The sequence below is a fragment of the Microcaecilia unicolor genome, chromosome 4 (assembly GCF_901765095.1).
Source record: "Microcaecilia unicolor chromosome 4, aMicUni1.1, whole genome shotgun sequence".
NCBI classification, from domain to species: domain Eukaryota; kingdom Metazoa; phylum Chordata; class Amphibia; order Gymnophiona; family Siphonopidae; genus Microcaecilia; species Microcaecilia unicolor.
The window spans coordinates 290,974,645-290,996,781 of NC_044034.1; the positions used below are offsets into that span (position 1 = coordinate 290,974,645).

A 22,137-nucleotide genomic window follows, 5' to 3' on the forward strand; every position below is an offset into this window, starting at 1 on the left:
CTCCCCAAATGGCCGCATAGCAAGTGTGAACTTACTGCATGGCCATTTAATTTTTGGCTATTTTCACCCGCTGTGGTAAAAGGGGCCCTGGCACGTGGCAAAAACGGCCTTTTTACCACAGCTTAGTAAAAGGGCCCCTTAGTGTGTCTACCACATCCTACGTATTATTTACAAACTCGGGTAGTGTGGTTACAAAGAGGATGCCAGTCTCTTCACTAAATAAGAAAAGGATTAAAAATTTAACACAGTGGGGTTGACATTCTGAAGCATTTATGTGACCAGTATCAGATGCTAGCCATGTAAGAGCTTTTGGGTTGAATTTGATGCCAAAAATGTTTGCTGAATAGATTGCCATGCAGTCAAAATATATCTATATGGGCATGGAATGCCTAGCACCCACCTGGGGTTAACCCTGTGGCCACCTGGAGGATCTGTCCCCAGCACTGCTCAGGCCTGCCTGCACCTCAGCACGTGTTCTATACCAGCACCCTCCACCCCACCGACTGGATCCCACTTGCCTCTGGGTGAATCTCCCACTCTGAAGTTATTGCCCAGTGATTTTTTTCCAGGACACTGGGGCTGCACTTCTAGTGGTCCCACAGTTCCTAGAAAGCACCCACATACCCAAAACACAAACCACCAGGATTCTTAGTCCAGGACAAACAGAGCTAATAAATGAATTGATTTATACAGGTAACTGAATAAGGATCAATATTAAACCTATATAAATACTTTTACTACCTAAGTAGCACCTGGGGGAGTTTCAGGAAATTAACTGCTCACAAGTCTTGAATAGGGTCTCAAGACAGATGTTTCTCCTCTGTACCCCCACACAGCTACTAAAGAACATCCAGTACCTCCTGGCTAGATTTGAACTCCAGGGCCGACGCCAACTTTGAAAGTATCTGGCCAATGGTACTGCAGATTGCCTTTCACCAAGCTTAATCTGGAAAAGAATGTCTTTTTCTGCAACAGCTTTAAAATGCAAAACAAACACCATCTGCTGGCCAATTAGGAGAAATACAGTTAGTGAAATAATACAGTTCACAGGTTTAGGAATTTACTGTTTCATCACACATATAAAATGGGGCAGGACAGGGAGGAGGGGGAAGGGTCAGGGCCAGAAGTTAAAAAGTGACCATATTTAGCTTCTAACCATTTAACATGTTCAAGTGGGAACACAAACGCAAAGCCTAACTTTTTTCAGATAACTTATCCTTATAAAGCTATGTCAGCAGCATGTTCAGCTCTCAGACCTGCATGCATATATTTGTTAAAATACACATAAAGATGTAAAGATAAACTACCTGCATATCTTAATTTATTTATTGTTGCGCTCAATTAATTCTGACCAATAAGAGCTCTCAATTAAAATTTTATTTTTTTAAATTTTAGTATTTGCTCTATCGCTATTCCCAAGGAGCTTCATGGCAGTACATACTGTAATCCTGAGGTATAATGAGGCAGTAACATAATAAAAATTCATTCAAACTATACAAGGCTGGAACAAGAGGGCAGGTATAGGCATAGGTCAACAGACATGGTCCATAGACAGTGACCATGATGGCCATTCATAAACTACAGAGACAAAAGGGTTATTTTGCTGCCTTTCACAGCCTCATCAGAGGAGCTCTTGCTTCTCTCTGTCATTTCTGTGGTCTCTGGTCACAGAGTCCTCCCAGTTGCTCATTCTTTCTTTCACAGTTGCATTTCACAAAATTGATTACTTAAGAATAGCCAAACTGGGTCAGACCAATTGTCCATCTAGCCCAGTATCCTGCTTCCAACAGTGGCCATTCCAGGTCACAAATACCTGGCAGAAACCCAATTAGTAGCAACATTCCAAGTTTGGACAAGTTCCTGGAGGAAAAGTCCATAGTCTGCTATTGATATGAAGCAGAGGGGAGACTTCCGGGTTAGCCGTGGGTAGTGTATGTGAATCGCAACCATTGCCAGCAACCCTTTGATGTCAGAAATGATGTGAAGGGAGGGAGATGGTCGGTCACTGGGGGAGGGAGAGATGTTGGGGGGGGGGGGCGGTTCTTATGTACACTACTTTAGTTTCATGCTTACCCATGATTGGGTGTCTGGCTACGTTCTTAAAATCTTTTATAGTATTTATTTGTCCTCGCATAAATATTTTGGTATTGGGAAACCCCATCCTCATACCTCCTCCAATTTCTTTTTATCATGCTTTTTCTCTTCCTTTTCATCCTTATGCACATCCGATCCTTGCTTGCACCCCACTTCTTACTCTCTCTGCTCGCTGGCTCCTTCCCCCCCCCCCCCCCCAAGCCTCTATGTCAACATTAGACTGCAAGTACAGGGTATGTCTGTTTCTTGTTTAGACTTTATCCCCCTAACTGATTTTTGTTTAATTCCAGCACCTGAATTGAACAAGGCATACCACAGCCTGACTTCTGTGCCAGGCCCAAAGCCAAAGCCTCCTCCACCTCCCCTCAAGCTACCCAAGTAAGTTGTGCCATCTTGTAGCAGGAATTATGAAAGATACTGAGATGCTGAGTTTATGGGATACTTGCTTTTGGTGCTATAGTTATGTAGGACACATCATTCACTTCAGGTCGCACTTGTCCCCAAGAACTATGGCACCAAAGGTCAATTAGTTTGAACGTGTTTGTATGAGTTGCAAGTGTGTGTGTGTGCATGCGTGCGTGCATGTGGGGAAGTGAGGGGGGCGAAATAGTGGTTGAGCATGGGGCAACATCGGCAGATGGCGAGAGCAGGTGCATGAAAGGGAGAACTTTCAGTTGTGTGGGAGGAGCACTGTCTGATATTTGAGTAACTTTATGCTCATGACTAAAATGTTTGTTTTTCACAGGCCGAAACTTCCTTTCATTCCTGTGAAACATGTGAGTGCTGCTTATAGATGTAAGGGCTGGGGACAGGAATATCACATGCAAAATTAATGCTGATTGAAAGCTACTTTTTAAAAACTTTCCTCCCAGGTTCTTCAAGCCACAAATGAAGTGCATTGGGGTTAGGTATTCACATTGGAATATCTGGAGGAGGTTTAGTGCAGGATGTGCAGTAGCTGAGCTGTGTGGGGTTCTCAGTAGTAGGATGGTAGCAGAGGGTGCAGCAGGTCAGAACTGAGTATTGGGGGGGGGGGGGGTTTCGGTACCGGCTAGCAGCAGGGGGCGCTGCACATTGGAGCTGGTGTGCAGGTAGCACGGGGTATGCAAGATAGGTCAGGGGCATATCTGCATGGGGCCACAGGGGCCTGGGCCCCCGCAGATTTCGCCCTGGACCCCCCTACCCGCCGTCAACCCTCTCCCGCCTACCGCCGTCACCTACCCCTCCAAGGTCCCCTTCCTCCTGCCGGTTTTTAAAAATATTACTTCAGCTGGCAGAGGACCCCAACCCCCGCCAGCCCAGCCGAGGTCTTATTTAAGTTCTTCATCCTCGTGCTGTGAAAGCTGCATCCCTTCCAGTTTCAGAGGGAGTCTGACGCGCAGCACGTTGACGTCCTGCACGTACAACGTGCTGCGATGTCAGACTCCGTCCGAAACTGGAAGGGATGCAGCTTTCACAGCACAAGGATGAAGAACTTAAATAAGACCTTGGCTGGGCTGGCGGGGGTTGGGGTCCCCCGCCAGCTGAAGTAATATTTTTAAAAACCGGCAGGAGGAAGCGGACCTCGGCGGGGGTAGGTGACGGCGGTGGGGGGGGGCGGCGGCCGGGGGGCTATAATGTGCCCCCTCACTCTAGCCCCTGCTCCCCCTACCACCAAACCTCAGATATGCCCCTGGATCACAGTACTGGGGTGCCAGCAGGGGGTGCTGTAGGTCAGAGCGAGGTGTGGGGGTCTTGATACTGGAGTGGCAGCAGGGGGATGGCAGGTCAGAGCTGGTTGTGGGGGGGGGGGGGGGGGGGGGGTCTCAGTACTGAAGTGGCAACAGAGAGCCCTGCAGGTCAGAGCTGGATGTGGGGGTCTCAGCACTAGAGTAGCAGGGTGTTTATTGCAGGTCGGAGCTGTACAGGTTGCAGTACTGGAGTGGCAGCAGGGGGTGCTGCAGGTTGGAGCTGGGTTTAGGGGTCTCTGAACTGGGGTGGCAGCAGAGAGCCCTGCAGGTCAGAGCTGGGTGTGGGGGGTCTCAGTACTGGGGTAGCAGGAGGTGCTGCAGGTTGGAGCTGGGTGTGAGGGTCTCAGTACTGGGGAAGCAGGGGGTACTGCAGGTTGGAGCTGGGTGTGAGGGTCCCGGTACTGGGGTGGCAACAGGGAGGCAGGCTGGAGCTGGGTGTGGGATCTCAGTACTGGGGTAGCAGGAGTTATTGTAGGTCAGAGCTGGGTGTGGGGTCTCAGTACTGGGGTGGCAGTAGGGGGTGCTGCTGGTTGGAGCTGGGTGTGGGGTACTGGGTAGAAGCAGAGGGTTTTGCAGGTCAGGGTTCAGATCATTCATTGAACTGGAATAAGAGGAAGGAGGATACACTTCTCCCCTCTTGGCTCCTCTTCCTGACTGGTTTGTAATTGTTTATTGTGTTTTTCCTTTTTAGATCTCAGCGGTACCCCTGAACAGTCGGAGTACATGTCAGCCAGGTACAGTGTGCACAAATGGTGTCCCTCTGGGCATATTGCCATGGATAGCCTGAGCCTCACTATGTATGGACTTTTCAGTCTCTTACAGCAGCAGAGACAAATAGTAACCTGATTTCACCTTGTCAGCAGTAGCAGGATCCCCAAGGCTTCATACAAACCTGAACTGGGGCTACACTTGTGTCAGTTCACCCCATTTAGTGTATCACCCTGTGTTCAATAGATACACGTAGTTTTGTTTTTCTTTTGTAACCCACAGTTTCCTCCTTCTATTCCTTCATAGATTCCAGCCCTGGCCTGGTTCCAGTTGGGCTGGAAGTGGTACCATGACTCATGAGCACTCATTCACAGCTATACAGAGATTCTTCCCCTTGTGTCTTTTGTTAACTTTATTTTTCACTTTTTCAACATGGTACCAGTGGTTGTATAGAATTCTCTCCTGCTAACATCCATCCTCCTCATTCCCTTCTCCTTACTTATATGCCTCGTTAAAATACAATGAGTTTCAGGTGCCTAATTGTTTGGTATGGCTGAAGATGCCGTCACACTGCTCTCAGCATTAGTCCCAGCTCAACTGTTCCATAAGCATTATTATAATCCTAAATGTCCTTTCTTAATTGGGGATTTAGCTCACACACCTTTTCAGTAGTAGCTCAAGGTGAGTTATATTCAGGTCCACTAGGTATTTCCCTGTCTGTGGAGGGCTCACATTCTAAGTTTGTACCTGAAGCACTGGAGGGGTAAGTGACTTGACCGAGATCATGTGGGATTCTTGCTGTTCCTTTAGAATGTGCCATGCTATATAGGGTTCCCATATCTCCAAATACCTAGTCAGAACACCTTTTAATGGTTGTCACTTTACCCAGTGCATATACACTCCATAACCCATTACAAAAATCTGCTAATATAGGGTCCTTCTGGTTTTCCATGCTCTAGTAATATCACATTGCATTGCTATGAGGCACACCCACTAGTATCCATTCTTCTCTTGGAACACTCTGGTTTCCAATGGAGAAGACAAACTTTAGGATCTATTCCTGTATCAACGCCTAGCCTTATCATAGGGCAGGGCCGCCAAATCTGAAACATGCACCCCACTTGTCCATATTTGCACCAATACTGCTTTGGCACCAAGAGTACATTTTATGCAGCCTCTCCGGTATCATATACCATCTATGTAAGACTTTAGTCCATTTTCCACTGGGGAGGCTGTAACTGAGACTTTGAATTGTTGGCCACATCTTTGTCCCAGTTCTCTTTCTCCAGGTCCTCCCCTGTCCTTTTTCTTTTTTTTTTTTTTTTTTTGCTTTCAAAATCTTTATTGCAAAAGTTACAGAAATAGAAATCCATATAATTTAAAAAATATAGCAAACTCTTCATACAACATAATACCCCCCCCAATCTCCCACCCACTTCCCAAAACCAAATGATCTAGGGTTCCCCTTGTGTAACTGAGATAAGGGGCAAAACTCTAATATGCATCAAGTGTCCACAGCAGGCACTGCATAGAGACTGCTACATAAGTCAGTAAACTTTACCAGATCTCCAGGATTGATAATAACCCCAAATACGATGAAACTTAGCAAGATGTCCATTTTTAGGGCTGTCGACTCCGACATTAAACAGAAATAATTCAACTTCTGCAGGACCACCTCCAAAGTCGGAACCACTGGCTTCTTCCAAGCCACTGCCAACGGCCGCCAATCTGGCAGCAGTAATTAAGTGTGTGGGTAACCTGTGTTGAAGAGGTTTAATCCCCAGAGGCTTGTGATGTAAGAGGCAGTAATCTGCCTTCATGGGGTATGTAACCCTCAAGATCTGCTGCACCAAATCCATCCCATAGTCTGGGAGGGGATGGTGATGAGACCTGCAATGGAGCCCTAAGAGAAGGCAGTGATGATACACAGTGTCAGTGCATGGATGTTAGATGCCCTAGATTAACATTCAGCCTTGTGCCACTTCTCCATTCTTCCTCCCCTCCCACACACAGAAGCTCTAGCACAGCATCCTTTCACTCCTTTTGTCTTTCCTCCCCCATACTTTGCACAGCAGTGGCAATATCCATCCCTATTTTTTCTATCTCCCCCCCCCACCAATACTCTGCACAGTATCCTCCTCTTTTCCCCACCATCAGTGCCTCTGGCATAACACTGCCTCTTTCTTTTCTTTTTCCTTTTTCTTAAATTGATCTTTATTGAAATATTTAATGTAGTTTAAGCTGTTCCCCCTTAAAGCTTCCCTCCCCCTCCAAACCCCCCATCTCCCCCCCAAACCCCCTAATACTAAGGTAACAATGGAGAGCAATACACAAGGGGGGGGGGGGGGGAAATCAAGTAGAAAACCAAAAGAGAGAGCACAAAAATGTTCTCCCTACCTCCCCATGGCTCATTATTTCTTAATCTTCTAGCTCAGATACCAGGCCATAAAAGGCGCCCACAATTTTTCAAAACTGGACAGTCTTTCTCGATGAATAGCAGTCAATTTGCCCATATAGTATACGTCCCACAGTGCTGGAAGAATCTCTTGCTGTGAAGGTATCAATTTAGATTTCCATCTTCTAGCCAGCTCTCGTCTAATACTTGTCAAATATGGAAACAAAGACTTTGGACAATTCAGGTGGCACCATACCACCAGAGAAATGTGCAAAAACAAAGCAGGATCCGCCTTAATGGGAAAAGCAAACACTGTAGTGAATATCCAAGTACATTGCTCCCAAAAGTATGAATCAAGGGACATTCCCACCAAATATGAAAGTAGGTACCCACTCCACCACAGCCCCTCCAATATAAATTCCCCAAAGAAAGATGAAAGAGAGACGTCTTAGAGGGAGAGAGGTAACATCTATATAATAATTTTAGCCCATTTTCTATGAGTTTGGCTGAAATAGAAGTGTGAAAAATATATGAGTGAATAGCTTGTCAATCCTTATCTGTAAAATCCCTTTCCCCAAGTAATAACATACTTAGGATAAGTGCCATCTTGTCTATGCAGTATTTCATACACCTGAGAAATCGATCTACACTGTCTGGGCTCACCCTGAAGTAACATTTCAAAGGAGTGTACCAGTTAAATAGCCATTGTCCGAGTGGATTACCTTGTAAAAACAGCACTGCCTCTTTCAGTGGCGAGCAGCTCCAGCAAAGCATTATCCTTTTCTCCTTCCCTCCCCCCCCCCCCCCCCCCCCCCCCCATATTTCTCCACGTCTAACAGCAGCATCCACCTCCCTTCTGCTTTTTCTTTGGAATAGCATCCAGTTTCCCTCTCCTCTTTCCCTTCTCCCAGTTACCAGGGCAGCATCCAGATTCCCCCCTCCCCCCCCCCCAACATCCATCCTCTTGCTCTCTTCCTGCATGCTACCAGTGGTGCTCAGTACAGACTGCACTGCACAGCAGCATTTCTCTTCCCTCCTGGCTGCTGCTTGCTTTCATGGGAGAACCATTCCTCAGAACACAAGCATCTGGTTAGGGCACCAGGGGTTAGCACCTCTTTTATCTCCACTCCCCATGCTCCCTGCTGCCGTTTAGCAGTAAAAGATAACACCAACAGTAGAGTTTGATTGCAGCTACACTGCCACCCAGTTGTGTTGTAGGCAACCACGAACCACCTAGATTGTCTAATGCTTATAACAGCTCTAAAAACCATTAACTATTTTGCAATTTGTGTGTAGAAATGGTGTAATGATTTTATTGGACTAACTTAATACATCTGTGATGATCTTTTAAGAGCTCTGATCCCTTCATCATGTCCCTGCAGTGTAGCTCTGCATTGCACTCGCCCCAACCCCCTGCATCTTACATTTAGAATGGCTCTGACTATGTGTTTCTTCATCCTTTCAGGCACAAAGCCTCAAGTTGTGACTCCTGAAAACACATCAGAGGTGAGAGCAGCTGCTACAGATGGGGAACTTTTAGCAGGGGAGAAGGATAGTGGAAGAGAAGAGGGGTAGGCAGAATGAGGGGATGATGTGGGGAGCTGGGGAGAAAAGGAGCATCAGGTAAAAACTGTGGAGAAAGACTGGGTAATGAAGAGGCAGGTAAGGGTTAAAAAAAAAAAAGCAGTATTAGTGTAGGACAGTGGTCTCCTACCTTTTTTATGTAAAGGGCCGCAAAGTGGACACTACAGAGCTCCGGGGACCACCAAAAGATTTTATTTACTTGGATTTTACTCACACCTTTTTCATCAGTAACTCAAGGTGAGTTATATTCAGGTACACTGGGTATTTCTCTGTCCCTGGAAGGTTCATAAGTTTGTACCTGAGGCAATGGAGGGTTAAGTGACTTGCCCATGATCACAAGGAGCAGCAGTGGGATTTGAACTGGCCACCTCTGGATGTCAAGACAGTGCTCTAACCACTAGGCCAATCCTTCACTCCATATATTTAAATCCTAATCAGCTCAGGCTTACAAATGTAATCTTAAATACTAATTTTGATTCTACAAGGATAAATGATACTCTGTTTCTGTGTTACTATTAATCCTTCCCATCCCACATGAGCCCAAAGGAAAGAAATTATTTTTATCCTTAAAAGTCTTCTGGAAGTAAAAGAACAAAAATGTACCGGGGGGGGGGGGGGGGGGGGGGGGAGGGGGGTTGTCTTACAAATATCTTGCATTTTGGGTGGAAAAATCCAAAATAATAGTCAAGGACAAAAAAGCAATGTTGTCTCACCTGTTTTCAAAGTGAAATATGTGGGTAAAACTTTGTCTGAAAGTTGTCCACGTGAAGCTCTGCTGGGTCGCATGTGCGTGGTCACATTGATTTGCATGCAAATGCATGCATGCACAGGGAGAGGTGAGTCGATTGGCATTTGTGTGCATGTATGCACATGTTATGATTCTGCTAAACAGGCAGAGGAATGGCTGGAACCCGCTCTGCTAAACAGGCAGGGGAATGGCTGGAACTCATTTCTCATTGGCCTGTCAGGGATTGAGCTGACCTCTGTAGCTGCAGAAGTCAGAAGCCAAGAACTACTTAACCTTACCTCTCCCTACAACATTTGCTTTAGCGTTTGATTGCTGTCAGCTGATGTCTGCTTCTCTCTCTCTGTTTGTGCTAGGGCAATTTGCGTATACATTGGAGTTTTGCTTACTCTCCTCCTAGCTTGTTGATTCTGTGCGTGTTTGCTGGGTATTCCCAGCATGAGTTTGATTGTCTCCTCAAGTCACTGGCTTCCGATCAGGTACCACATACAGTTCAAGCTTCTCCTACTTACCTACAAATGCACTCGATCTGCAGCCCCTCATTACCTCTCTACCCTCATCTCCCCTTACGTTCGTACCCGAAACTCTGCTCACAGGTCAAATCCCTCCTCTCAGTACCCTTCTCCACCACCGCCAACTCCAGGCTCCGCCCTTTCTGCCTCATCTCACCCTATTCTTGGAATAAACTCCCTGAGCCCATACGTCAAGCCCCCTCCCTGCCCATCTTCAAATCCTTACTCAAAGCCCACCTCTTCGATGTCGCCTTCGGCACATAACCATTATACCTCCATTGAGGAAATCTAGACTACCCCAACTTGACATATCGTCCTTTAGATTGTAAGCTCCTTTGAGCAGGGACTGGCCTTCTTTGTTAAACTGTACAGCGCTGCCTAACCTAGTAGCACTATAGAAATGTTAAGTAGTAGTAGTAGTATTTCATTGCACCTTGTCTGTTCCCTGCTGTCTGGTGTTGTGCTGTCTGTGGTAAGCTTGTTCCTTGTATGTTCTTGTTTGTTTGATTACGTTTCCTTTCTCTCTGTGCTCCCTTTTTGTGCTAAGCTTAGGCTCTGCTCCCTGTAGACCTGCCCCTGTTGGCAGCCTCCCTGTCCTTGTTTTTGCTCCTGTTTGTTTGTTTTAGTTTCCCTTTGCTTGCCTCACCTTTGTCTGCCATGTAGCCCTACTTCCTGCAGTTCAGTGTTTCAGGAGTAGCCTTTTCCCTTAGCCTGTTTCCCCCTTTGTTTGCTGAGTCTATCTCCTGATTCTGGTGATCAGTGCTCCTTATTTGATCTGTGTTTCTTAAGGCAACTTTCTCTGTTTGTTTACTCTTCCCTTTACCATGAGTGCTCTGTGGCACAGCCTTGTATATCCCTATAAGCAGTTCCCTTTAGCCTTGTGTGTTGTGGGGCCAGCCTGTGCATTCTTGTGTGTGGATTCCCTTTATCCTTGTGTGCTGTGTGGCACAGCTTTGTGTATTCTTATAGATGGTTTCCCTTTACCTTTGTGTGCTGTATGGTACAGCCTAGAGTGTTCCCTTGAGTGGCTTCCTTTATCCTTGACTGCTCTGTGGCACAGCCTTGTGTATTCCTATAGAAGCTTCTGTCTGTCTCCCTCTTCCTTGTGACTCCAGCTAGCGCTGTGTCCTTTGCTTGTGCTCCAGTCACTCCGGGGACCCCTCGTTGTTCTTTCTCCCTTCCCAGTGTATGATTGGGTTCCTGTTCGGCTGTGAGGCCCGCACGCTTGGACTCTGTACGCATGGGTTCCCGATAGGCCGTGAGGCCCGCATGAATGCTGTATCTCCCATTTTCTGGTGGTGCTAGTTGTTTGTCCTGTGTGTGCGGGGCTTGGTGGCTGGGGTTGTGCATAGTGCCTGTTTGGTCTACCCTAGGACTTGGCCAAGATCTTATGTTAGGCCTCGGCCTGGGCTCAAGGGCTCACGACCAGATTAACAGTGCATCAGTGTGACCACGCAGGTACATGTGGCCCAGTGGAGCTTCATGGGGCCTTATCTCTAGCCACAGAATCAGCAGGGTTCACTGGATATGAAGGCCGCAAAAATGGACTGAGTGAGCTGCATGTTGGAGACCACTGGTGTAGTGAGAGACTGTATGGGAAATCAAGAATTCTTTGCATGTCAGTACTAACTACTGGATGCCGAGTACCTGAGTCCTGCTGTCACTATGTGCTTCCAGCCTCCTGGATCTGGATCTGCGCCCTGGCTAACTCTCCTTTCCACTGTGCTCACTTCCTCAGGCTCAGTCACATGTTAGATATTTACTTCTGCCACCTCAGTGGGATGATTTAGTTACTTGTAGTGTGGCATGACACTCAGACACTGGTGTGGTATGGCATCCAACTGACAGCTAGGAAGGTGAAGTGTGGTAGGATGATGTGAATGAATTAGGAAATCTATCTCTTAATCTATTGATCTCTCTACTACCTTTTTGAAGGAATTCACTCAAGACGGTGTACAGTAAGAATAAAGTAAACATAAGGAATAGACAATTATAGCAGTAAAAATATTCAAATAACAATACAAAGTATGGCACAGTATACTACTTACAATGTCAACACAATATGTAATAAAACATTTTAATAGACAGTGTAGGGTGTAAGCAAAGATGGAACATATAGATAGGTAAGAGGAGTTAGAAAATAAGGGGACTAATTTAAGAAAGTTGCATACGAGATCAGAGAGGTGATTAAATATTATCTCAGCTAGGGTAGGAGTAGATAATTATGTCCTGCTGCGGTATGTATATGTGAGATTAACAAGTTAGTTACTTCTTCCATTAAAGGCCTGGTTGATGAGTCAAGCTTTCACCAGTTTCCTGAATTACAGATAGTCTTGTGTTGAGTTCAGCTTTCCAGGGTATAGGGGCTACTCTGGAGAAGGCTTGCTTGCGGGTTTCACATTGTGCAATGTCTTTTGGAGAGGGTGTGGTTAGGGATACTCCTTGGGAGGACCTTAGTGTCCTTGGAGGTGTGTAGAAGGTGATCCTGTTCTTCAAGTACTCTGGGCCATTTCCTTTAAGGACCTTGAAGATCAGACAGTTTTAAATTTAGCCCTGTATTGTATTGGTAGTGAAGTTTTTGCAAAAATGGTATGATGTGGTCATGTCGCTTGCAACCTTCTATTAGTCTTGCTGAAGCATTCTGAATCAATTGGAGCTGGTGCAAACCCTTTGTAGTCAGACCAGTGTAGAATGCATTACAGTAATCCAGTCTTGATGTTATCATGACATGCACAATTGGGATAAGATTTACCTTCCCAATGTAAGAAGAGAGGTAGCGTATTTGTCACAAATAGTAGAAGCAGTTCTTGAGGGTTGCTTGGATTTGGGGAATCAGAGTAAGTGTTGAATCTATAACTGTATTCCAAGGTTCCTGACTTGTGATTAGAGGAGAGAGTCTGTACTTTCCAAAAGAGATTTTGATGTCAGATATGTTTCCACTTGTGTTAGGGACCCAGAGAAGCTCGGTTTTACTTGGGTTCAGCCAAAGTTTGTTGTGTTTAGCCTATTCTTGAATGTATGTTAGAAAGGTAATCAGTTTATTCCGGGCTGTAGGTAAGTTAGGCTCAATGGTTTTGAGTAGCTGCACATCATCTGCATAGATGTAGAACTAAGTGTCCATCGACTGAATCAACTCATCGGAGCCAGGAGATGTCACCAGCTAGCCTATGCTCAGTCTGCTTTATGCTTTCTGCAGGATGCCAGTGTGGTGAATAAAGCCTGGTATGGAGGTCACTGCACCCGCAATGCAGCTGAGAGTGCCCTGCTCAAGGTCAGCAAGGTAAGTGCACAGGATCTGGACTGCATCTCCAGCCTCTCACTGGCCCTTTCCAGGTCCAGCTAGTGGCATATGATCTGCTGTAAGCTCTATATATATATCAGGGTTATGCAATACCAATACTCACATCTAAACACCAGAATAAAGGCCTCTTACTCTGTTTATTCAGTATATCTTTAGCTTGAAGTAGAGATGAAATAATTTTCCCCGAAAAGATAAGATTGGATCATTCTAGGCTTTCCCAGATTCAAAAATGAAAGAATTCTGAGTGGCCAATTAACTCGGGGCACAGCAGAGGGGAAGGAGATCCTTACATTTTAATGAAAAGTTCATTCTTGCTAATTTCGGTCATTCTTTCTGACTTTACAGTTCAACTCCTTTTTTCTCTCCAGTTTCTAAAAGTCACAGTTCACTAGATGGCTTATGACTGGTAGATGTGCAAATTGACTTCTTAAAAACCTATTTAAGAGTCAGTCAAAATTCCATTGAAAAAAATCTGTATCTGCACTAGATTGCATTTTAAGCATTGTACTGGCAGAGGATGACTCTGTGTGTGTGTGTGTGTGTGTATGTGTTCCTGCACCTCCCATCAGGGCCCATGGCCTTGCTGTATCATCTTGAAATGTGATAGCAGCAGTACAGGTTAAATGCCTCTGTGAAAGCTCTGCTCAGTCCTGACAGGAATGAACGGTAAACTGTCCATGGCAGGCCAGTCCTCTGCTGATGGAGGAAGGAGGGAGTCGGTTGTGCAGTACTGACATCTCATAGCTCTATATTTTAAGGTCCGTGATTGAAGAGTTCAGGAAGGGGCTCTGGTGCACATGGTTCCTGTACGACTCCTTAGGCATAGTTTGGGGGAGGGATGGGGGATCATGTGGGATGGTGCCCTCCTCCCCCCTCCAGAGCTGGCAATTAATTAGCTCCTCTCCCCACACAGTAATATACCACCCTACTTCTCACCTCCCACTCCCCCCCCCAAAAAAACAAAAAACTAAACGGGGAATCTACACCGATGCTTTTGACCCATGGCTATTAGTGTAGTGAATGAGCTAGCTAGGTAGATAGAGGAGGGGGAATGGGTAGTTACAAATGGGGTGTGATTCCATGAGTCTTCAACAGAGGCTGCTTCTGAATGAGTTGGAAACCCAAACTGACCACTTAGAAAATGAATGAAAGAACTAATTGTACAAAACTATATAGATTTCTGGCTGGAGCTGAGATGTCCTGTGAAGGGGAGGAGAAAATTCAGTCATTACTCAATGACACCACCTACTTTGGGATACAAGTGTACTAAGCTCCAGAGAGGGCCACCAGTGCAATGTCTGTGCCCAGGTAGAGGATAGTTATAACAGAAGAAAATGTCCAAGCACTATGTGAGCACTTGAAACTGAAGGCTCCTGCACCAGATCCCCAGCCTTTGTTCTTATTGATAAGAAAGCCCAAAAACTACAGACCAAAACACAGTACACTATACACATGGCCTGATTTTGTCCTGACCTGAGGAAGGAGGTTTTGGCCCCTGAAAGCTCGTAAAAAAAATGTATCAAGTTACTCCAATAAAAAGGTATTCCCATATTTTCCATTTTTTGTTTTATTTTATTAACCTTTTAAGTGAACTAACATGGCTGCCACACTACATTTATCCTAAAGTAAAAATACAATTATTTTTTCACCTTCATTGTCTGGACCTTTAATTTTTCTGATTACGTTGGGGTCTCTGTGTCTGGTTCTTACTTTCCTGTGTCTTCTCTTAACTGTTTCCAAGTCTCCATTTGTCATTTTTCCCTGCAGTCTTCACTTCCACCACTACATCAAGCTCAGACTTTGATATTTACCTTTAATTTTTCTTACTACCTAATCTTCAGTCTCCCTCTTAACGTGTATACCTACAGCTTTCCATTTTTTTCTCAGTCCCCTTCCCTTATTCTCAATCTTTCACTGACTCTTCTCTCTCCCTTTTATCCAATATCTTCAGTATGCAACTTCCCCCTCCCCCCACCGTATGTCTGCCATTTCCTTCCCAGGACCTGCGGCACTGCTCAAAACAGAAAAGACACACAGCCTCATACCTTCTGTGCATGCCACTGCTGACTGTTGGTCTTGCCCCTCTGAAACTGCAAGGCTGTCAGAGTGGTGGGACCAGCAGAGCCAGCAGTGGCGTTCACAGGGGCAACTGTCCCATGCCTCTTCTGTTTTGAACACTACTGCAGGTCCCAGGAAAGCAGTGGGAGGGAGAAATATGGAAGTTGGGGCTGAGAAGCATAGCTTTCCCAGGCCTCTTATAAGGGGTTCTTATGAGTGTGCTTCTGAAGTCCAGTTATCCAGTCAGCTTTTGAATCAGCAGCCAAGTAACCAGGTAACCACACTAGTGACCAGCAGCTCAGGGCTTCCTGCACACACCCAGAACAGATAATTATTCTAGTTTGTAATACTTTTTTTTTAATTAACACTCCATCAACTGATAGAATAACATGATTGATTTTTATTTTCTTTATTACTTTTTAACTATATGCACATGGATCACAGTTTTCAAAATTAATGCTTCCTTCCCTTCTTAAATACTTTTATATACATTTGGCTAGGAAGAGAGACCCAGTTCAGTCAGACATGGTGTGGTATCCTGTATGAGCCAATGACAATGGGAAGGTGCTGATTTCCCAAAGGGGTGCATACAGATTTTGAGGCCTTTCATTACTTCATTTCAGCCTCCTTAGAGAGAGGTCATCAGTTCAGTGCTGCCTGTGAAGGGTGTCCATGACTGACTGTGTAGTAGTCTTCACTTCAGCAGTGTTTTTAAAACAGTTTCTACCTCTTACTGTGATTTCTTTCCCGGCAGGATGGCTCATATATGGTGCGACATAGCTCTGGCCTTGGCTCCAGCAAGCAGCCATACACATTAGTGGTTCTGTACAAGGGATATGTCTACAATATTCCCATCCGTTACGTGGCAAGCAGTCAGTCTTATGCTCTGGGAAAAGAGGGTAAAGCCTATGAAGAGGTGAGTCACTATAAAGTTTTTGATAAAAGTGGTGTTTGCATATTTATGAATATATTTAAATTTGAGTATGTGTATTCCATGATAGCTGATAAAGAGTTTGATGAGTCACAGGACTATGTTCCCTGTGTGAATCCCATCACCACAGAGGTTTTTGATGTCATGGGATTTTGATCTGATCCACATTCCTTGATTTATTTCATAGTGGTCATATGTGCTGAGTTTTAACATATGCCTAATTCTACATTTTGCAGGTTAACACAGAAAACAAACACAAAATATTTGTATACTCAAGACAGTGACATTTTGAAGGAAATGTTTTTTATTTTGTATTTATTGAAATTTTGAAATATTTACAAGTATCCATTTGTTACAGAAATCTTGATAGGGAGATAGACCATATTTAATTAAAGGAATAATCAACATTAAGTACAAAGCAAAAGTTGAGAACATAACCCCCAATCAATTTAGACCACAATAAAGGAGGATGGAGCCATAAAATAGTGGAGTTATTTTAAAAAGGAAACAAGTTAAATCAAATAGGCTTAATGTAACATTCTTCCCTTCCTATCCTTAAGACTCAATAAGGAGGTACAGGATTAGCTGATGAAATAGACGCTTTCTTTAAATCAAGAGAAGACCTTAGTTGATCTGGAACATAGAAAAGATATTTATCCCCAGAATAGCAGATCAAACACGTGCAGGGATAAGAAAGAAAAAAATTAGTACCAAAGACAAAATGTCTTGTCTCAAGGAAAGAACAATTTACAATGAATCTGAATGCAGATTCATTGTATGCAATACATCTGGGAATGTCCATATTCTTTGTCACAAATTTAAAAAAAAGATGTAGATTTTTTTTTAAGTATACGCACATAAGCAAGTTTAGGTCCTGTTCAAAAGCACAACTAACCAACAGGGCAGCCGAGAGGGGGGGACAGGGGGGACAAAAGTCCCCAGGCCCCCCTCGCTCCTCCTCTCCTCGCTCCGGAACTAACCTTAAGTCTCCTTCTTTCACTTTGCGCAAGCAGCAGCAGGGCAGGCCACTCCTTCCTTCCGTGTCCCACCTTCGCCTGACGTAACGTCTGCGAGGGCGGGGCACGGAAGGAAGGAGGAGAAGTCTGCCCTGCTGCTGCTTACGCGAAGTGAAAGAAGAAGACTTAAGGTTAGTTCCGGGCCCGGTAGCGGGTGGAGGGGGGGGGGGCCCGGCGACTTCAGGTGGGCAGCGACCTCGGGGGGGGGGGCCGGGGGGGGCCTTGTCCCAGGCCTGGCACCGGCACTCGGCGGCCCTGCTAACCAACAATGTATATCTATCCTGAACTTCATGACTAGATGATTCTAAGATTGCTGATACATCCAATGCTTCATTTCCTTGGGATTCTTGATTTTCTCTTACTGGAAGAAGTGGTGGAGTAGCTGTGTTAGTCCACTTTTAAAGGTAATAAATAGAAATAAAACAAGACAAACAAAAGAAAATAAGATGATACTTTTTTTTAAGTTGAACTAAATACATTTTTTTGAATGAGCTTTTGAAGGTAACCCTTCTTCGGATCACAAATTGAGAATTTATGATCTGAAGAAGGGGGTTAACTTTGAAAGTTCATCAAAAAATGTATTAAGTTAACTTATCTTATTTTCTTTTCTTGTTTTATTTCTATTTATTACTCTTACTGGAAAGAAAATATGCTTTATTAAAAGGTGGCAAATTGGAAGTAGGCATATTCAAAATCTCCACTAAGTACTACTTCCAAGTCTCCAAAGGGGATTGACCTAGTACTTTGGGAAAATTTAACACACTCAATTCAAATGGCTAGAATAATTTCCCCTTTGTCTAATATTCTATGAATAACAATCTTATCTTGAAACAAAGTGTTAATTAAGGAAGTCTAAGTCCTCTATTAGAAACTATTATTTTAGAAACTAAGTGATTTTCATATTCTGTGAGGATGGCTTAAACTAGCTTTATATTGGGTTTCAAAAAGGAATAGACTAGCTTTTTCATAGTCTTAAGTTTAGAGTCACAAAAAATGTCAGGTCCTCCAAAAAATGCCAGTAAAGGAAAGCAACTACTATTCCTGTATCTCATAGAAAATTAAAAAAATTTCCATCTTCCTTTTTAACTCTAAGTTGTCTTGGACAATCAACTAATTAATCAAGGACGTGACCTACTATATACTTTAACAGAATCTATTATTACATTTGAAGCTCTAAACCTTCTGAGTCTTTGCTTCCATCATACGCGTTAAGTCCCTGTTTGCCAGCTAGCCTGGTGGTACGGGGGTGGCATGTACTGTGCATTGCCATCTGAAAGACCCTCCGTTAATACTCAAGCAAGATCTTCCTCTCCTAGGTCAGTGGGGCAGGAGAACTGTTACAGCCCCTTGGGGCAGAGTGGGGAGGAAAGTGTAATGGTCATTGCTTAAAGGCGACACCTAGTGGCCAGATGCAGAGCCAGTGATTGCAGGGTTCCAGAAGAAACCTTGATGTATAACTCTGAGCCAAGCAAGGACATTGCTACAGTGATAATGCCGGGTATGTGAGGAAGGAATGCAAAATAAAGGAACATTTTAAATCCAAAAGACTCTTCTCTAAAACATCTTTTAGGTTTTCTTTGGTTGGTTTGGGACTCCCACTTTCATCTCCCTTAGTCAATACTTGGGCAGAGCAATTCTCAGCTCAGCTGAGTCTTCTGACGGAAGCTTTTCTCTAGGTGAGGGGTCTAGTTTGGATGCAGCAGTTTGAGCACTGACACCATGAGTCGCTAGAGAATGTTGGAGCCTATCCCTGGCAGCCACAGGTTTGGTTTCCTGCTGAGCTGTTTCTCAAGTCTATCAGACTGGCTCGTGGGGGGGGGGGGGGGGGGGAGGAGGGAGTGCCTTTTGGGTGTTGAAATAGTTCTGCCTAAAAAGCAAAATTAAGTCTCCAGTCCATAGAATAACCCAGCAGAGGCATCCCATAAACGCAAAGTTTTCCAGTTGCCACAGCTCTGTTTTGAAGCCAACTTCCTCCCCCCCCCCCCAATTCATTAGTTAAGCTATCTTTGCCTTTGTCTCTCTCACATCTCTGTCTCTCTACAGCTCTTTGACAGCATCTCCAGCATCATCCAACACTACCAGGATCACCCTCTTGTACTGATTGACAGCCAGAATGCATCCAAGGAGCAAACAATCCTGCTGTGCCCAGTGCAGCCCTGACGCATCCACCCACCCGGGAGACATCATCAGTCACAGAGCACAGTACCGACCCGCCTAAGAGCTGTGCTACAATGCCCTCTTCTTCCCCCTATCACCCACACGGAGGGGTGGAGGCTGGCACAGGCTGAGCTTTGCTGAGACAGCTCACTCCAGTCAAATGTGTAGTACTCGCCTGGCTTAGCTTGCTGAGATCTTCTTTGTTCTTATAAAATGTAAGAGTGAGCTCTCAGGACTCTCTTCTAGCACATAACTGATCTTACAGGCTCCACAGGGCTCTCCTTTCTTATTACAAACCAGTTCAGTCCAGAACAGCTCAAGCCCTAATGAGACCAGATGGATGAAGAATAACACTCTAATCCATAAATCCAAAGCCAGACACTAATATGGGGCCTGGGCTTTTGGAAAATTGTGTGTGCTGGGAGGTAGGGGGGATCTAGACTTGAAACTGTAACTGTTAAACAGTGGTTGAATAAACAAAGTTTTGAGGTGAGTGCAGCTGTTGTGATAGAATCAGATTGTGGCGCTTGGCAACAATTCTCTACCCAGGCTGAAGGAAGGAGGGCACTGGGTGGAGGCGACTGGTCACTGCTGTTTCCTAGGATCTTAGAGTGTGTAGCAGGAGCAGCACTCGAGCCCAATGTATGATGGGAAGGAGCTGCAGGCTGCCGTTTTCTGTCTGCTTTCTCTACATAGGCGAAACCAGCAGGTTCAGTCACAAGGTAATGCCTCACAGCTCCTTGCTGAAAGGTAGATGGTAAGGGATAAACAAAACCCATACATAATGAGACCCCTATGAATGAGGGAGACTTCCTGAGGCACCAATATAGAAAATCTTGTCCCTTTTTCCCAATGGGAGAAATCCACACTTCTCCCCACTGCTGAGTCACTAATAGGAATGCCTGGAAGGGGAGGGGGGAGCCCAATGTTTGGAGCAGCAGGCTGAGAACCAGGGAAACCAGGATTCATCTCCTGCTTCTCCCTGTGACCTAATTTCTCCCATTTAGTAAATGTTTTCTCCCATGGGGAAAATCAGGTTGTAAACAGGGACCTTAGATTGGAACAGGGAAATATCCACTGTTACCTGAACTGTAATCTGCCAGGTGCTGGGAAAGGCAAGTAATTTAAACCCAAAATCACAATCCAGATTTGTATTTGACTTATTTTAGCAAGGTAAGATCTCTAAATCTATGCATGCAGTGGAGTAACACTGAGAATGGAAACTTATTCAGGACAGAGGGCAGTGCTAAGGGCAGGTAGGGGGAAATGGATAGAAACAGAAGGGGCTTGAGTGAGGGCCAAAAAGTGAAGAGTGCAAATCAACAGACAAAGAGACAATGTGACTACAGCAGGTTTCTAAGAAGGCTGAGAGTAGACTGTGTGACATGACCATAGTTCTAGTACCACCCTGTACCGTAAGCCTAGAAAGGAATACCTTTCTACAGTTCGGCAGTTATCCCCATAATCTAAAAATGAATTTACCTATTAGTCAGTATTTACAATTGAGAAGACTGTGTTCGGATACATCAGAGTTCAAAATCCAGGCACAAAGTTTGACCGCTCAGTTCTTGACAGACAGTTGGCCCCTTTAAAAAGGGTTAGGGTCTCCTAGGAGGCGGAAGATGATCTGGCCTGGGAGGCAGAGATGGATTTGCCCCTACTGGAGGAGGAAGGAGTGGCAGAGGGCTGTTGGGAGGACCCTGTCACTTCAGAATCAGGAGTGGATCCCCTGTCTTCGGGGGACGACCCTTCTGTAGTCAGGATCTTCCATAAGGAGGATCTGCAGGAGCTAATCTCTTTCGTGTCTTCCACCCTCCATTTTGAGGAGGAGCAGTCTGTAGTCTCTGAGATACGTAAGGTAGATGTGTTGGTCAAGGGAATCAGATCTTCAGGGAGATCCTTTCCTATTAACCAAGACATTCGGGATATTATTCAGGCCCAATGGCAGGTCCCAGAAAGATATGAAAGATAATGCAGAAAGTTGGGAAAGATTGATCAAATGTAATGCTGAGAACAACTGATGTAATTACTGGTTATAGCCCTATGCACAATGGAAATAAGACATTTTAAATAAAAAAATAATAGGAAACGTAGATCTCTCATAAAAGTTAAGAATGACAAGGGTTTATTGTGCTCCTTCTCTATGGTATTACTGTCAGAATTTATTGAATTTTTATTATGGAAATCACCTTGACCTACCTGTTCAGATTAGGCGGTATATCAAGTTTTCAATAAACATAAAAACAAACATATATTCCCTATTCTGTGAGAAATTTTAAGCTTTGTTTTTATTGGATATTGTAAATGTGTGTATACATTTATTTGTATGTTTTACCATATGCACTGTTGTAATTTCCCTTCAGTGCTTTGAAGAACGATGATGCCTGAGACACTGTTAGTGTCCGCCTCTGAAACTATGGTTTTGTTTCTTTGAAAATGAATGCAAGCAAGTCAGCATAAAGTATAAGCTTCTTGCCCCTGAGCCATTCTTCTACCTGTTTTGTTTTGAGAGCCTTATTGTGTTTTCTGAAGGCACTGAGCAGAAGTGCAATGCCTCAAACTCCCGACTGCCTCCGGATCGAAGTAAATTCTGCTTAGAATTTGTTTGTACATTACTTTGTAGGGCGGTGCACATTTCAACACTCGCTTCACCGTAAAAAAGAGGGTGTTTTATTTTAAAACTAGTAAAAAAAGGCCCGTTTCTGACACAAATGAAACGGACGCTAGCAAGGTTTTCCTTGGCTCCCCTGCAGCCACCCATGTCCAGCGACCCTCCTCTCCCCCTGCAGCCACCCATGTCCAGCGACCCTCCTCTCTCACCTGCCCCCCCTCCAGCCACTCGCTGTATCTAAAATATTCTAAGCAGAGAACAAAGATAATAGAGTAAAATATAACAATACAAATCA

The 22,137-nt window shown here is 44.7% G+C and overlaps 1 protein-coding gene across 1 annotated transcript in view; it reads left to right on the top strand.

The window, feature by feature from the left end:
- The window catches only part of SH2D6 (SH2 domain containing 6), a 65,294-nt gene extending 44,173 nt beyond the window's left edge, over nt 1–21,121 (top strand). Inside the window, exons 10-16 of the mRNA XM_030202487.1 lie at nt 2,385–2,472; nt 2,840–2,870; nt 4,516–4,558; nt 8,393–8,433; nt 12,965–13,048; nt 15,882–16,043; nt 19,118–21,121. Of these exons, the coding sequence (XP_030058347.1) occupies nt 2,385–2,472; nt 2,840–2,870; nt 4,516–4,558; nt 8,393–8,433; nt 12,965–13,048; nt 15,882–16,043; nt 19,118–19,234 (566 nt within the window). The 3' untranslated portion in view covers nt 19,235–21,121. The remainder of the gene's footprint in view (nt 1–2,384; nt 2,473–2,839; nt 2,871–4,515; nt 4,559–8,392; nt 8,434–12,964; nt 13,049–15,881; nt 16,044–19,117) is intronic.
- The last annotated feature ends 1,016 nt before the right edge of the window (nt 21,122–22,137 follow it).